The 18,188-nt window shown below is 48.2% G+C and overlaps 1 protein-coding gene across 4 annotated transcripts in view; it reads left to right on the top strand.

The window, feature by feature from the left end:
- SFT2D1 (SFT2 domain containing 1) overlaps positions 1-18,188 on the top strand; it is a 249,606-nt gene that overhangs the window by 102,071 nt on the left and 129,347 nt on the right. For all 4 annotated transcript variants that reach the window (XR_012751622.1, XM_075339762.1, XM_075339761.1 and 1 more), the window contains exon 4: positions 3,646-3,727. Coding sequence is in view for 3 of the 4 variants with exons in the window: in XM_075339762.1 (XP_075195877.1) it covers positions 3,646-3,727 (82 nt within the window). In the remaining variant the exon portion in view is untranslated. The remainder of the gene's footprint in view (positions 1-3,645; positions 3,728-18,188) is intronic.

The following is an 18,188-nucleotide window of genomic DNA, read 5'->3' as shown; positions in this document are numbered from 1 at the left end:
TTCAAGGTGTGCCGAAGCCATATTTCTATTTTTAGTGGCTTGTTTTCTCCAGAGCACCCAACCAGATAGTGAGCCAGGTTTCAGGTTTATCTCTGCTATCCATGTTTGATCGGCCGGGGTCCAAAACCGCGCAACCCCACCGATTTTTAGCTGTTCTCGGTCCAGGCAGTGGCAGAAGGCAACCAGAAATGCTCAGTTCCGGAGCTACTCAATCTTCTAATAGTGGTCGCGGCTGGATACTGCATATCTGCCTCCCATTCTAGTAAATGCTTTTTAGAAGCAATGTGGAACCATATAGAAGAAAGTCCAGTGGCACACCGAATCTCCGGTAAAAAAAAACTTTCCTTTTTTTTTATTGAATTAACCAGTGCATATTTAAAAAAGCAGTGACTGGACCGGGTTCAGGATCACTTACGGACGACTGCCGTTTCGCGTTAAACACGCTTCCACGGGTCCATTGGACTTTCTTCTGTATTGTTCCACATACCTACAGCTATCCTGTTTCATCAGCGAACATCCAGGACCAGAGCCTTACTAAGGGAATACTGCTTCTAATGCACTCCTCCCCAGGATTGTAAACAGGTCGTACAGCGGTGTTGCAGAATCGCATCTATTTTTTGCTATTTAGAAGCAATATCTAGCTGGGAGAAGGTGTGACCATGTCTCCTTTTGTACAAAGTACAAAAAGAACTGAAAAAAACCAGAGCAGTATTTTCGGTTTTGTCCTTCTCTGCCATTATTTACACTGATGTCACTGACGGATAAGGTTTTAATATAGAGTATGACCATCCTGACTGGGTACACCTTGTTGCAGTGGGATGGCTCTCGTTCGCCCATCACTACAGGTGAGCTATTAATGTCAATAGCACCTTTAGAAATAGATTTACTTACAAAATTGATGTGTCCAATACTTATTTCACCCATTGTATAAGCGCCTTTTTGTAAACCTAGTGAATGCTAAGTCAGTGGGTTTCTTGGTTGCTGGTTGTGAGTGTCATGTGACCAGAACTCTGAGATTTCCATTTTTAAGCCAAAATCACAATTCAGACTGGAGAAAAGTCTAAGGCGGGCTTTACACGTTGCGACATCGCTACCGATATATCGTCGGGGGTCACGTCGTTAGTGACGCACATCCGGCGCCGGTAGCGACATCGCAATGTGTAAATCTTAGGTGCGATGATGAACGAGCGCAAAAGCGTAAAAAAATCGCTGATCTGTGTCACTTCGTTCATTTCCATAATGTCATTACTGCTGCATATACGATGTTGTTCGTCGTTCCTGCAGAACCATACATCGCTGTGTGTGAAGCCGCAGGAACGACAACATCTCCTTACCTGCGTCCACCGCCAATGCGTAAGGAAGGAGGTGGGCGGGATGTGATGTCCCGCCCATCTTCGCCCCTCCGCTTCTATTGGCCGGCCGCTTAGTGACGTCGCGGTGACTCCGAACGTACCTCCCCCTTGAAGGAGGGATTGTTCGGCGGTCACAGCGACGTCGCTGCCCAGGTATGTGCATGTGAAGCTACCGTAGCGATAATGTTTGCTACGGCAGCAAGCACCAGATATCGCACATACGACGGGGGCGGGTGCTATCGCGCTCGACATCGCTAGCAATTGCTAGCGATGTCGCAGCGTGTAAAGCCCGCCTTAGGATGCTATCAAGGAGGAAATTGAATGGTTAGTGTATGAAAGGGAAGCATATTGGATCCTAGGTTTAAATGCACGGTTCCCTGTGGGCCTTAATTATCGGAGTGGTTTACAATTTCTTTTGATATAATTGATATACCTATAATAATCCTCAACAAAGAAATAATAAAATAAAAAATCTAAATTTTTTTTTTTTTTTTTCCCCTCATGCTATGATAGTTAATGGGACTAATACGGGGTTCTATAGTTGGGGTACTAGGATATTAGCTTACATTTATAGCCTGATATGACTGTGTTGGAAATATGAAAATTATTTTCTTTGCGATGTAGGAGGAAACTATCATGGTTTAGACTTGATTGGATATTTAACTTGTATGTTTGAATTTGTTGGAGCATCTAATGCCATATAATTATATATACATGATCACTTTTTGGTCTCTTTTTCCATGTTGTTGCACATATTAAGATGTTTTGTCCATAGATACATGGGCTAGATATTATATACGATTTATATAACATGGTCCTTTTCATGAAAAATCATATGTACAGTAGTTAGTTTTTCATGTATTCAATGTACCTATTTGTATTTGATACATACAGTGGAACCTCGCTTAATGAGTAACCCACTTAACGAGAATTTCGCTTAACAAGCAAAGCTTTCTGTAAATTTGTAACTCTGTTTACGAAAAAGCTTTGCAGTTCGAGCAAAATCCTCACCGCACACACTTCCAGTTCCGTACATCCACCGTGCTCTGACCCGCACTTGCAGTCCACACATACACACATACAGTATTATACTCCCCTTACCTTCCATTCCACCGCCGGTACATCGAGACGTCCTCGTGGCGAACTACAAGACCCAGGAAGCCAGCGATGGAACGGAAGGTAAGGTGAGCATATGTGTACCTTCAGTTCCATCGCCGGCCTCCTGGGTCCTGTAGTTCGCCGCTCCACTCCAGGCTGTGCATCGGCAACCATAGCGACGAAGCAGGAACTTCCCCTGTCAGACGCTACTCAAAGGCAAGCGCGCTGGCCAATCAGAGGAAAGCGTCTCCTGCCTTTGACATCAGCGCTCTGGCAGCGGATGTTCCTCCCTCGTCGTTATGGTACTCCGATACACAGCCCGTACCGGAGAACAGCAAGTCCCAGGAGGCCAGCGAGGGAACGGAAGGTAAGGTGAGGATAATATGTGCGTGTTTGTGTGAGTTTGCATGTGTTTGTGCTTGTGTGTGTTTGTACGTGTTTGTGTGTGTTTGTGCATGTGTGGAATGACACAATAAGGGATCAGGATGAGACATTTAACAAGTTGTGGAACGAATTGTCTGCATTGCAATGATTTCCTATGGGAAATCTTGCTTTGCTGAACGAGTAACTTGGTCAACAAGTACACTCCCAGAACGGATTGTTCTCGTTAACCAAGGTTCCACTGTATGTGAATTATGTTTTTCCTAGAAGTCCATTGGCGAAATCTTTCTACTTTGACATATAAGGGTTAAAAGTGTGTATTATAATCAACCAATTAATTGATTATTCATTCATGTGTGCAGGATGTGATGTGTTATAAATGTGGTTTTTTTTTTTTGTTTTCATTTTCATTCATTTTGTTTAATTTCTGTATGCCTATGACTAAAGAGCAATCCGAAACGCGTAAGGCGTGGGCCCTGCGTTGGCCTGTATCATGCATTTGTTTTAAAAAAAATTTGTACGCATGATTTTGTAATAAAGTTGGATACCACTTTTGAGGAAGAACTTGATGCTGTATTTCCTTCCTTACTCGTCTATATGTGGTGGCCAGCCACGTCCGTGAATCAGTGGGGTTTGCAGAGAACCTGGTGAGCTTCCCCCTCTCTCCTTCCCCATGCTCTGAACATAAAGAAGTACTAGGCAATGCATTTGTAACAACTACATTTCCCTAGTTATAGGAAGTGTGCCAAAAAATGTCGGACTAAAATTTTCTATTTTGGGTGGTTTCTAATTCTACTTTATTTTGTTGTTCCAGCACATGTTTTCTTATGGGTCCACTTAAGCAACTTAAAAAGATGTTTGAGCCAACAAGACTTATTGCGACAATAATTATGCTGGTGAGTACTGAATAAAGCGGTGATCCTTTACAATGGGTAGGCCATCCCAATGTGCTTAATCTCAGATTATGCAAAGAAGGTGAAAGATCGTGAAATTCACCCCTACTAAACCTGTTAGGCTGCTTACACACTTGCGTTGTGAGGCATCCGTCGCATGTGACGCATGTGACTGATACGTTGCACATAGTATGCTAATAAAGGTAACTGATCCCTGTGAAAGTGTTTTTTTTTTTTTTTTGTAATTTTTTTGCCGAGAGAGAGAGACACACAAATCCCCTGAGTGACCACAGTGAGCCGTGCGATCAGCGGTGCCGTCACTCCGGTGACCCGCAGCCACAGCTGAAGTCCTCCACCTGAAAGTGGTGGCCGTGGGTACCCTGAATGAGGGCAAAGCTGATTTCGCAGCTCACTCAAGCTGCTGCGTGGAGCTGATAGAGCGGCGGTGTATTACTGCTGCTCCTGTCAGCTTCATGTAGCAGAGCTGGATGCGTCGCGGTTCCTCGTGTGGCTTACGTCGGACCTTGAAGGGGTATGTGGAGATTAATAAAGTGGTGAGGTTTTTTTTTTGTTTTTTTTTTTTGTCTTCCAAATAGTGTTTTTTCGGGTGTTTGTGTTTATTTACTTTCACTTACAGGTTAATCCTGGGGGGGTCTCATAGACGCCTGTCATGATCAACCTAGGGCTGCTGCCACTAACTCCTTACTACCCCGATTGCCACCGTACCAGGGCAATTCAGGATGAGCCGGGTAGAGTCCTGGGACTGTCGCATCTAATAGATGCTGGTTCATATTTTTAGGCATCCTGAGAATAGCAGCCTTCAGCCGTGTGGCTTTACCCTGGCAGGTATCAAAATTGGGGGGACCGCACTCCGTTTTTTTTTTTTTTTTTTTAAATTTATTTATTGTACCACACTACATAGACCCGCCCACCGACGGCTGTGATTGGTTGCAGTGAGACAGCTGTCACTCAGCATGGGTGCGGGTCTGACAGCAACCAATTATAGGCGCCGGTGGGCGGGGGGATCAGGGAATATTAGTTGGAATAATGAGCGGCCGGCATTTTTAAAAGCAGGAGAAGCCACCAGAGCAGTGTTACAGCTGTGCAGTGCCGCGCCAGTGATCGGTGAGTATGAGAGAGGGGGTGAGAGACCGACCAACAGAGACCAGGAGTGATTTTAAATGATTTAGATGTTTCTGCTGGACATGCTGAGTATGCTCAGTAGAACGTGACTGAATCCGGCAGCGGATTCCCCCACTTAGCTCACTGCGGCGAAATCCGCCACCATAGAATCCGCCAAGGTGTCTAATGATTGTCTAACGACCCAAAAACCGCTACATGGTAGCGTTCCCTCATCCCCACACAGTGTCAAAATAATGACTCAACGTCGTCCAGCGGATGCAACGTAGGCACTTGCGTTACAGTGCGTCGTCAATACAAGTCTATGGAGAATAGCGCAAGGTGTTAACGGACTGCGCTATTGTCCATAGCGGCGGATTGCGCTGAACGCAAGTGTGAAAGCAGCCTTAGATGTGTTTCCAGTAATCGTGTATTCCCTGTGCGATCCCACTGCATCATCACTGTGATTATGCTTCATTTCTTCTTTGTTTCCTCGTGTGGAAACCCTGTTTACCTCAAATGTCCCTACACTAGGACCACGGAACATGTCAGTAGATATTAGTGCTGATGGCACCAATCAGTGTGTGCTGATTTACTTTCAGGTTAATTTCTACATCCTTTAACCCCTTCACAATCTGGCAATTTTTTTTTTTTTTTCCTTCTATTCTTCCAAGCGCTATAGCTTTTTTTTTGTCAGGTCCTCATAGCCGTATAGTCCACATTGGTTTGTGTGGGCTAAGCTGAACTTTTCAATGACCCAAATCAGGTGATAATGTGATGCACTGGAAAGTGGGGGAATAAGTCCCAAGTGCGTTTGAAATTGCAAAAAAGTGCAATTCCACAATGTGTTTTTTAGTTTTTGTTCTCCTATTTACCATGTGCACTGTACACTAAAATTGATCTGGCAATATGATTTTCCAGGTCATTACGATTTCACAGGTTACAAGCTCATAATATATATATATATATATATATATATATATATATATATATATATATATATATATATATATATATATATATATATATATATATCTCTATATCTCTAATATGTGTATATCTGTCTGTCTCTTTCCCTGGCTGCATTGTGACACGCCAACATTCCATATATGGGCGCAGCCACGCCCATTCTTCTGAAGTTCTGGCTGCACTGTGGCTCCCAGCTCCATTAGCTTTAATGGAGGCAGGTTTTTTGGTGAATAACTTTAAAGAGCGGGGTTAAAATTTCCCCTCAAAACATAGTCTATGACGCTCTCGGGGTGCAGAAGTGTGAGTGTGCAAAATTTGTTGGCTGTAGCTGCAACGGTGCAGATGCCAATCCCGGATATATATATAATATATAATATATTTTATATATTATCCCGTGCCTACAAGTAGTATTCAACCCCCTGCAGATTTAGCAGGTTTACACATTCGGAATTAACTTGGCATTGTGACATTTGGACTGTAGATCAGCCTGGAAGTGTGAAATGCACTGCAGCAAAAAAGAATGTGATTTTCTTTTTTTATTTTTTTTTTTTTTAAATTGTGAAAAGTTTATTCAGAGGGTCATTTTATTATTCAACCCCTCAAACCACCAGAATTCTGTTTAGTTCCCCTAAAGCAGGGGTCAGGAACCTTTTTGGCTAAGAGCCGTAAACGCCACATATTTTGAAATATAATTCCGCGAGAGCCGTACAATATGTTTAAAGGGCCATTGACAGATCAATCGCTCCAATGTTCACTTAGTACAGCAAGGAATGCTCCTCCCTGCTGTATAAAGCCACAACTGGACTGAAACAATGGTAATTAGCAGTAAAAAAATCAAATAAATAACTTACATTGTGAACTTGCGATGCATGACATCAGTCCAGCAGTCTGGCTTCTTCTTTTTCCTGCGCATGACTGGAAGCTGGCATTCTTCCCACCTGATGTTGAGAGAATGCCAGCTTTGAGGCATTCGCAGAAGAAAGAAGCTGGAATATTGGACATGTCACACAACGCATTGTCAGTTATGTCAATTATCTATTTTATTATTTTACAGCGAATTATTGTTTAGGTCCAGCGGTGGCTTAGTGCAGCAGAGAGGAACACTCCTTTGTGTACTAAGTGACCGCTGGAGCAATTGTATCTGTCAGTGGCCCAGACACCCTGCTTCCCATACAGCCTGCACCCCCCCATATCACACACACACTGCTCCCCATACAGCCTGCACCCCCCATATCACACACACACACTGCTCCCCATACAGCCTGCACCCCCCATATCCCACACACTACACCCCCATATGTCGCATACCCTGCTCCCCATACAGCCTGCACCCCCATATCACACACACTACACCCCCATATCTCACACACCCTGCTTCCCATACAGCCTACACCCCCATATCTCTCACACCCTGCTTCCCATACAGCCTGCACCCCCCATATGACACACACACACACACACTGCTCCCCATACGGCCTGCACCCCCCATATCCCACACACACACACACACACTGCTTCCCATACAGCCTGCACCCCCCAGATCTCACACACTACACCCCCATATGTCACATACCCTGCTTCCCATACAGCCTGCACCCCCCATATCACACACAATACACCCCCATATCTCACACACCCTGCTCACATATCTCACCCTGCCTGTACCCCAACTTACCCCTCTCAAACACTCTGCACCCCTTCACATGCTTCTGTCACAGTCTGCAGCCCTCATATGCCCCTCACCCTGCAGCCCCCCTCACCCTCATGTCCCCTCTTTTCTTATTACCAGTCATGTGTCCAAATCTCCTTCAGGATTCAGTTCTCTTGCTTTCTGCCCGGCATCCTGTGTCTCCTCCCACACAGTCACATGGGCGTGACATCATCGCAGGTCCTGCAGGATGGAGATTCCGTCTGCTGTGCAGGTCAGGACTAGCACTCCTGCAGCGACAGACATGGCTGGTGGCCTCTCCAGGTCAGGGGCCCCTCTACTGACACTGGGCTCCCCTGACTCACAGTTCGGCCACTACACAGCAGCACTACACATAGACGCAGAGCGGCTGCCGGGCCCCTATGTGTACTAGTGCCGCTGTGTAGTGGCCGGCCTGTGAGTCAGGGGAGCCCAGTGTCAGTAGAGGGGCGGCTCACTTCTCGTTCCCCCGCTGATCCGGTCTCCTCGGCGCATCGTCCATTGCTGTCGCTCGCTGACCTCTCAGCAGGCGCGCAGTGATGACGTCACCGCGCTCGCTGCAGAGCTGTCAGAAGAACGCCGACAGTCACAGCAGGGAGAATGATAAGAGAGAGAGCGCGCCGCTCACTCTCTCATCATTGCTCTCAATTGTATCGGCACCTGCGATGCCGATGCAATTGAAAGCTCGATCCTCGGCGGGGGGCGGTGACAGCGCGGCCACCGGGGCACCCTGAGTAGCCGGGTGCTGGCGCCGGCCCTGATCCTTCCCATAGACAGGTAGGAGCCCTGTCTGCGAGCCAGATACGGCCATCAAAAGAGCCATATCTGGCTCGCGAGCCATAGGTTCCCGACCCCTGCCCTAAAGTATTAAGAAGTATTTCAGGCACAAAGAACAATGAGCTTCACATGTTTGGATTAATTCTTTCTTCATCGTTCCTTATGGGAGACCCAGACCATGGGTGTATAGCTTCTGCCTCCGGAGGACACACAAAGTACTACACTAAAAAGTGTAGCTCCTCCCTCCTAGCATATACACCCCCCTGGATAACCAAATATAGCCAGTTCAATGCTTTGTGTTCAGGAGGCACACATCCACATTCATGCATTCTCATCTGATTTTCATTTTAAAGAGTTTGAAGAAAAGCGGGTCCAAGCCTGGACTCCCGGCATGTCCCTTCTCACCCCACTGTGTCGGCGGTGTTGTTAAGGTTGATTTCAAGGCTGGAGCCTTATATGCCACGCTCCTTCACCATCCCTCGGGCTCTGGCTTGAAGTGGGAGCCAGCACGGTTCTCACTGCTTTGCAGGAGACCGGTCTCCATCCGCAGCCCTTTCAGGACCCTGCCGGACGGAGCACTCATCCCTCAGGGACCTGGCCCTGCGTCTCACAAGCTAAGTATTGAGACGTTATTGTCAGGGGGGTCCCTTGTACTTTAATGTTGGGGAGAGTGTGTTTTGTAACCTTTGTGACATTTCCGGCCGGTTCTCCGGTTTTCACCAGAGAACCGCGCCGAGGGTGCCTGAGCGCCGGCCGCATTGTAAAATTTAGGCCCCGGCTTCGGCTGCGGCCTAGTTTCGTTTTCACTGCCCCTGCATGTCAGTCATGCAGAGGGACAGTGCGGCGCCACCCACCGGCCGTTCAGCACAGGGGAGGACACTCCTCTCTGAGGAGAGGTTCCCCTCCCCTGTATATCCCCTTGGCCCTCCGGTTCCCGCTCTTGGACTAGGCCCCGCCCCCCCTCCTCACTCCGGCGCCATTTTATCAGCGTTCTCACACTGATCGGCACTGGCTGCTGCATCTCTGCAACCTGTCTGGGGGTCCGAGCTGTGGAATCCGGAGGGCACACAAAACGGTCTGTAAGCCACAACCTGGTTTGTGGACTTTCTTATACACTCTCTGGGGGTCATTCTGAAGGAGTGTATTCTTTACTGCAGAGCCTCCACCTCAGCAGCATGTCTCACACTAGGAGCAAGGCTGCAAGGCTATACTCAATATGCACTGCATGTAAGCTCGTACTGCCTGAACCGAGCACATATCCTCATTGTGATGCCTGCTCTAACATGGTGGTGCCTCAGCCTGGAGTCTCCCCAGTGGTCCCTCCGGCTGCTCCGGCCCCGGTGGCTGAACCCCCGGCTTGGGTAGAATTGTTTTCGAAGTCCTTCGCCGACTCCATGGGACAGCTGTCCCGGACTCTGCTAACCTTGCATCAGCCCCCTTCTCAGGGCGCCTCTGCTGCTTCGGCTCGCTCTGCAGAGCTCACAGAGGATTCTTCATCTGCTCCCAGACCCCGTCCTCCTAAGAGGAGACGCAGGGATCCCTCTCCTTCCTCGTCCCGCGGCTCCGATTCACGAGCCGACCCGCAGGACGAGGAGGATATCTTTACTGGGGGCTCGGACGCAACCTCCATGTGCCCCATTGATCTGACCGAGGGTGATGCAGATGTGAGTGATTTGATTGCGTCCATTAATTCTGTACTGGACCTCAATCCGCCAGTATCAGAGGAGCAACCCTCTCTGGCAGAAAAGCACCAGTTTACCTTGCCTAAGAGAACAAGGAGTGTGTTCTTTAACCACTCCAGTTTTCAAGCCACTGTGTCCAAGCCCAGAGCCTGTCCTGACAAACGCTTCCCAAAGCGTGGTTCTGATGACCGTTATCCTTTTCCACCAGAGGTGGTCAAGGAGTGGGCTCACTCACCAAAGGTAGACCCTCCGGTGTCTAGACTCTCAGCCCGGACAGTTGTATCTGCGGCTGATGGCACCTCACTTAAGGATCCCACTGACCGCCAGGTTGACCTCCTGGCCAAGTCTGTCTATGAGGCGGCAGGGGCCTCGTTCTCCCCATCCTTTGCAGCAGTGTGGGCTCTCAAAGCCATCTCTGCTTCCCTAGAGGAGATGCATTCCCTCACTAGGGACTCTATGCCTGAATTGGTTGCCTTAACTTCCCAGGCTTCAGCCTTTTCAGCCTACGCCATGTCTGCCATGCTGGAGGCCTCTCACCGCACTGCGGTGGCCTCCGTTAATTCCCTCGCTATCCGCAGGATCTTGTGGCTTCGACAGTGGAAGGCAGATGCTTCCTCAAAGAAGTACCTTGCTGGGCTCCCATTTGCTGGGTCCAGGCTGTTCGGTGAACAACTGGATGAAATAATTAAGGAGGCTACTGGCGGGAAGAGTACTTCCTTGCCACAGACTAAAACCAGGAAACCTGTCCAGGGCAGGAACCAGTCGAGGTTTCGTTCCTTTCGTTCCTCTAACTGGTCGTCCTCTAAGCCCTCGGCCTCGTCCACTCAGCCAAGGACCAGAAGCCCACCTGGCGCAAGAAGCCGCGTCCGCAGGAGCTGCTGCCACTAAGGCAGCCTCCTCTTGACTATCTGGCCGAGCCAGCAACGTCCTTGGTCGGTGGCAGGCTCTCCCACTTTGGCGACGTGTGGTTTCAACACGTCTCCGATCAGTGGGTGCGGGATATCATCTCCCACGGCTACAGGATAGAGTTCTCTTCCAGCCCGCCAAACAGATTTTTTTCTGTCAACTCCCCCCTGCTCCAAGGCCGCCGCCTTCTCTCAGGCCGTGGCATCCTTGCAGGCCAGCGGAGTGATTGTACCGGTTCTCGCCAGGGAACGGTTCATAGGTTTTTACTCAAATCTCTTCCTAGTCCCCAAAAAGGACGGTTCCTTCCGGCCCATCCTGGATCTCAAGCTTCTCAACAAGCATGTTCAGGTGCGGCACTTTCGCATGGAGTCTCTGCGATCAGTCATTGCCTCAATGACCCAAGGAAATTTCCTGGCATCCGTCGACATCAGAGATGCCTATCTGCATGTGCCAATTGCAGTTTCACACCAGCGTTGGCTACGTTTTGCAATCGGAGAGGAACATTTCCAATTCGTGGCTCTCCCCTTCGGGTTAGCCACGGCCCCTCGAGTATTTACCAAGGTCATGGCAGCAGTGGTTGCGGTTCTGCACCTCCAGGTGTTGGCAGTGATTCCTTACCTGCTTCGACCCCTCTCTCTGTCTCAGGGACGCTCCTTCCTGGCCCCGTCCTGGGTGATCCTCACCACGGATGCCAGTCTATCCGGCTGGGGAGCAGTATTTCTCCACCACCGAGCACAGGGCACTTGGACTCCGTCCGAATCAGCCCTCTCGATCAATGTGCTGGAAATCAGAGCTGTGCTCTTAGCTCTCGTAGCCTTTCACCACCTGTTGGCGGGCAAGCACATTCGAGTCCAGTCGGACAACGCGACAGCAGTTGCCTATATCAATCACCAGGGCGGGACTCGCAGCCGCCTGGCAATGTTGGAGGTTCAACGCATCCTTCAGTGGACGGAGGACTCAAAGTCCACCATATCCGCAGTCCACATCCCAGGCGTAGAAAACTGGGAGGCAGATTATCTCAGCCGTCAAACCGTGGACAACGGCGAGTGGGCTCTGCATCCGGCAGTGTTCCGGTCGATCTGCCGCAAGTGGGGCACTCCGGAAGTGGATCTAATGGCATCCCGGCACAACAACAAGGTCCCGGTTTACGTGGCTCGCTCCCACGATCCTCAGGCCTTTGCAGCGGACGCGCTGGTTCAGGATTGGTCCCAGTTCCGTCTGTCTTACGTGTTTCCCCCTCTAGCGCTCTTGCCCAGAGTCCTGCGCAAGATCAGAATGGAGGGCCGTCTGGTCATACTCATTGCTCCGGACTGGCCCAGGCGAGCTTGGTACCCAGACCTGCTCCGTCTGTCCGTAGAGGTGCCGTGGCATCTCCCGGACCGCCCAGACCTTCTCTCACAAGGTCTGTTTTTCCGCCAGAATTCTGCGGCTCTCAAATTGACGGCGTGGTTCTTGAGTCCTGGATCCTGACTGCTTCCGGCATTCCTCCCGAAGTCATCTCCACTATGACTCAGGCTCGAAAGTCTTCCTCGGCCAAAATTTACCACAGAACTTGGAGAATTTTCCTGTCCTGGTGTCGTTCTTCCGGCCATGCCCCTTGGCCTTTTTCCCTGCCGACCCTTCTGTCCTTCCTGCAGTCTGGTCTGCAGCTAGGACTATCCCTTAATTCCCTCAAGGGACAGGTCTCGGCTCTGTCAGTGTTGTTCCAGCGGCGTATCGCCCGGCTGGATCAGGTGCGCACCTTCATGCAGGGTGCATCTCACATCATTCCGCCTTACCGGCGGCCTCTGGATCCCTGGGACCTTAATCTGGTCCTCACGGCCTTGCAGAAACCCCCTTTTGAGCCACTTAGGGAGGTTTCTTTGTCTCGTCTTTCACAGAAAGTGGTCTTCTAGTGGCCATAACTTCCCTCAGGAGAGTCTCTGATTTGGCTGCGCTCTCCTCGGAGTCACCTTTTTTGGTTTTTCACCAAGACAAGGTGGTTCTTCGTCCGTCTCCGGACTTTCTTCCTAAGGTGGTATCTCCTTTCCACCTTAACCAGGATATTTCCCTGCCTTCCTTTTGTCCGGCTCCTGTTCATTGCTTTTGAAAAAGCGTTGCATACTCTGGATCTGGTGCGGGCGCTCCGGATCTGTGTCTCGCACCGCTGCTCTTAGGCGGTGCACCTCTCTCTTTGTGCTGATCACTGGTCAGCGTAAGGTCCTCTCGGCTTCTAAGCCGACCCTAGCTCGCTGGATTAGGTCGGCCATTTCCGATGCCTACCAGTGTACTCAAGTGCCTCCCCCGCCGGGGATCAAGGCACACTCGACCAGAGCTGTCGGTGCCTCTTGGGCTTTCAGGCACCAGGCTACGGCTCAGCAGGTCTGTCAGGCTGCCACTTGGTCCAGTCTGCATACCTTTTCGAAGCACTACCAAGTGCATACTCATGCTTCGACAGATGCGAGCTTGGGCAGACGCATCCTTCAGGCGGCTGTCGCCCATTTGTGAAGTTAGGTTTTGCCTACTTCTCAGTTTTCTGTTTATTCCCACCCATGGATTGCTTTGAGACGTCCCGTGGTCTGGATCTCCCATAAGGAACGATGAAGAAAAAGAGAATTTTGTTTACTTACCGTAAATTCTTTTTCTTATAGTTCCGACATGGGAGACCCAGCACCCTCCCTGTTGCCTGTTGGCAGTTTTCTTGTTCCGTGTGTTTTCACCGGCTGTTGTTGTAGACAGAGGTTCCGGTTGTTCCGGGTTTTGCTCTATCTCTACTTGTGGGTGGATGTCCTCCTTCAGCTTTTGCACTAAACTGGCTATATTTGGTTATCCAGGGGGGTGTATATGCTAGGAGGGAGGAGCTACACTTTTTAGTGTAGTACTTTGTGTGTCCTCCGGAGGCAGAAGCTATACACCCATGGTCTGGGTCTCCCATGTCGGAACTATAAGAAAAAGAATTTACGGTAAGTAAACAAAATTCTCTTTTTTTTTCCAGCCTTTTCTGACTAATTAAGACTCTCCCCAAACTTGTGAACAGCACTCATACTTGGTCAACATGGGAAAGACAAAGGAGCATTCCAAGGCCATCAGAGACAAGATCGTGGAGGGTCACAAGGCTGGCAAGGGTACAAAACCCTTTCCAAGGAGTTGGGCCTACCTGTCTCTACTGTTGGGAGCATCTTATGGAACTACTGTTAGCCTTCCACGGCCTGGACAGCCTTTGAAAGTTTCCACCCGTGCCGAGACCAGGCTTGTCCGAAGAGTCAAGGCTAACCCAAGGACAACAAGGAAGGAGCTCCGGGAAGATCTCATGGCAGTGGGGACATTGGTTTCAGTCAATACCATAAGTAACGTACTCCACCGCAATGGTCTCCGTTCCAGACGAGCCCGTAAGGTACCTTTACTTTCAAAGCGTCATGTCAAGGCTCGTCTACAGTTTGCTCATGATCACTTGGAGGACTCTGAGACAGACTGGTTCAAGGTTCTCTGGTCTGATGAGACCAAGATCGAGATCTTTGGTACCAACCACACACGTGACGTTTGGAGACTGGATGGCACTGCATACGACCCCAAGAATACCATCCCTACAGTCAAGCATGGTGGTGGCAGCATCATGCTGTGGGGCTGTTTCTCAGCCAAGGGGCCTGGCCATCTGGTCCGCATCCATGGGAAGATGGATAGCACGGCCTACCTGGAGATTTTGGCCAAGAACCTCCGCTCCTCCATCAAGGATCTTAAGATGGGTCATCATTTCATCTTCCAATAAGACAACGACCCAAAGCACACAGCCAAGAAAACCAAGGCCTGGTTCAAGAGGGAAAAAATCAAGGTGTTGCAGTGGCCTAGTCAGTCTCCTGACCTTAACCCAATTGAAAACTTGTGGAAGGAGCTCAAGATTAAAGTCCACATGAGACACCCAAAGAACCTAGATAACTTGGGAGAAGATCTGCATGGAGGAGTGGGCCAAGATGACTCCCGAGACCTGTGCCGGCCTGATCAGGTCTTATAAAAGATGATTATTAGCTGTAATTGCAAACAAGGGTTATTCCACAAAATATTAAACCTAGGGGTTGAATAATAATTGACCCACACTTTTATGTTGAAAATGTATTAAAATTTAACTGAGCAACATAACTTGTTGGTTTGTAAGATTTATGCATCTTTTAATAAATCCTGCTCTTGTTTGAAGTTTGCAGGCTCTAACTTATTTGCATCTTATCAAACTTGCTAAATCTGCAGGGGGTTGAATACTACTTGTAGGCACTGTATATGAATATATATGTGTATATGAATGTATGTATGTGTACGTATGTGTATATGTATGTATATATGTATGTATATTATGTATGTGTAGATATAGATATAGATATATAGAGATATAGATATAGATGTTGTGTGTAGTTACCAAGTGTTTGTGTAGGGCGCTGTACATGTTCGGGGTGTGTGTGTTTTGGTGGGAGGTATGTTTTGTGCAATGTGTGTGTTGTGCGGCATGTGCGTATATTTGTGTGTGCCGCGCTGTTTGTGTGGTGGGTGTCTGTGTAGGGCGGTGTTTGTGGTTCCCAGTGTGTGTGTGTGGTGTTGTGCAGTGGGGGAGGTGTGCACCCCCCCATCGTGCTCCATCCCCCATGCTGCGCTCCCCCCCCCCCCCCTCCCCATCGTGCTCCATCCCCCATGCGTTCATATATATATGAACGCTGCTGGGATCGTGATGGAGCCGGTGAACGCTGGTAACAATTATACACATCGGGTAACTAAGGGACCTTAATGTGTATCATAGTTACCAGCGTACACCGGCTCCCAGTACACATGTGCAGGGAGCCGGCATTATACTCCTCTCCCCCCAGGACTACTCCTCCTTTTATAGTCCTCCTATTATACTCCTCTCTGCGTATAATAGGAGAACTATTATAGTATGGGGGATGGAGCACGATGGGGAGTGCGCAGCATGGGGGATGGAGCACGATGGGGAGTGCGCAGCATGGGGTATGGAGCACGTATGTATGTGTATATATGTGTGTGTGTGTGTGTGTATGTGTATGTGTATGTGTGTGTGTGTGTGTGTGTGTGTGTGTGTGTGTGTGTGTGTGTATGTATATGTATATATATATATATATATATGTATATGTATATATATATATATATATATATATATATATATATATATATATATATATATATATATTTTACACACATATATACATATATATTACATACACATATATATATATATATAATTATGTGTATGTAATATATATGTATATATGTGTGTGTGTAAAATATATATAAAATATATATATATATATATATATATATATATATATATATATATATATATATATATATATATATATATATATATATATATATATATATATATATATATATATATAATGTGTACAGTTAGGTCCAGAAATATTTGGACAGTGACACAATTTTCGCGAGTTGGGCTCTGCATGCCACCACATTGGATTTGAAATGAAACCTCTACAACAGAATTCAAGTGCAGATTGTAACGTTTAATTTGAAGGTTTGAACAAAAATATCTGATAGAAATTGTAGGAATTGTACACATTTCTTTACAAACACTCCACATTTTAGGAGGTCAAAAGTAATTGGACAAATAAACCAAACCCAAAAAAAATATTTTTATTTTCAATATTTTGTTGTGAATCCTTTGGAGGCAATCGCTGCCTTAAGTCTGGAACCCATGGACATCAATAAACGCTGGGTTTCCTCCTTCTTAATGCTTTGCCAGGCCTTTACAGCCGCAGCCTTCAGGTCTTGCTTGTTTGTGGGTCTTTCCGTCTTAAGTCTGGATTTGAGCAAGTGAAATGCATGCTCAATTGGGTTAAGATCTGGTGATTGACTTGGCCATTGCAGAATGTTCCACTTTTTTGCACTCATGAACTCCTGGGTAGCTTTGGCTGTATGCTTGGGGTCATTGTCCATCTGTACTATGAAGCGCCGTCCGATCAACTTTGCGGCATTTGGCTGAATCTGGGCTGAAAGTATATCCCGGTACACTACAGAATTCATCCGGCTACTCTTGTCTGCTGTTATGTCATCAATAAACACAAGTGACTCAGTGCCATTGAAAGCCATGCATGCCCATGCCATCAGGTTGCCTCCACCATGTTTTACAGAGGATGTGGTGTGCCTTGGATCATGTGCCGTTCCCTTTCTTCTCCAAACTTTTTTCTTCCCATCATTCTGGTACAGGTTGATCTTTGCCTCATCTGTCCATAGAATACTTTTCCAGAACTGAGCTGGCTTCATGAGGTGTTTTTCAGCAAATTTAACTCTGGCCTGTCTATTTTTGGAATTGATGAATGGTTTGCATCTAGATGTGAACCCTTTGTATTTACTTTCATGGAGTCTTCTCTTTACTGTTGACTAAAGCTGGTGTCACACTAAGCGACAGCGACAACGACGTCGCTGTTACGTCACCATTTTCGGTGACGTAACAGCGACCTTGTAAGTCGCTGTTATGATCGCTGCTTAGCTGTCAAACACAGCAGAAGCAGCGATCATAACGTCGCTGTGCTGCATGTGCAGAGAGCAGGGAGCCGCGCTTAGCGCTGGCTCCTTGCTCTCCTAGGTACAGTACACATCGGGTTAATTAACCCGATGTGTGCTGCAGCTACATGTCACAGTGCAGAGAGCAAGGAGCCGCGCGCACTGCTTAGCGCTGGCTCCTTGCTCTCCTTGCTACAGTATACTTCGGGTTAATTACCCGATGCATACTGCAGCCACATGTCACAGTGCAGGAGCCGGCACTGGCAGCAAGAGCGGAGGCCGGTAACCAGCGTAAACATCGGGTAACTAGGGAAAGGTCTTCCCTTGGTTACCCGATGTTTACGCTGGTTACAGCTTACCGCAGCTGCCAGTGCCAGCTCCTGATCGCTTCATTTCGTCGCTCTCTCGCTGTCACACACAGCGATGTGTGTGTCACAGCGGGAGAGTGACGACCAAAAAATGAAGCTGGACATTCAGCAACGACCGGCGACCTCACAGCAGGGGCCAGGTCGTTGCTGGATGTCACACACAGCGACAGCGATGGGACGTCGCTGCAACGTCACAGAAAATGGTGACGTAGCAGCGACGTCGTTGTCGTCGTCGTTATGTGTGACACCAGCTTTAGAGACAGATACACCTACTTCACTGAGAGTGTTCTGGACTTCAGTTGATGTTGTGAACTGGTTCTTCTTCACCAAAGAAAGTATGCGGCGATCATCCACCACTGTTGTCATCCGTGGACGCCCAGGCCTTTTTGAGTTCCCAAGCTCACCAGTCAATTCCTTTTTTCTCAGAATGTACCCGACTGTTGATTTTGCTACTCCAA

This window comes from Anomaloglossus baeobatrachus, chromosome 3 (genome assembly GCF_048569485.1).
Source record: "Anomaloglossus baeobatrachus isolate aAnoBae1 chromosome 3, aAnoBae1.hap1, whole genome shotgun sequence".
NCBI lineage: Eukaryota > Metazoa > Chordata > Amphibia > Anura > Aromobatidae > Anomaloglossus > Anomaloglossus baeobatrachus.
Note: the sequence above shows the minus strand (reverse complement) of the source record. Positions and strands in the feature narration are given on the sequence as shown.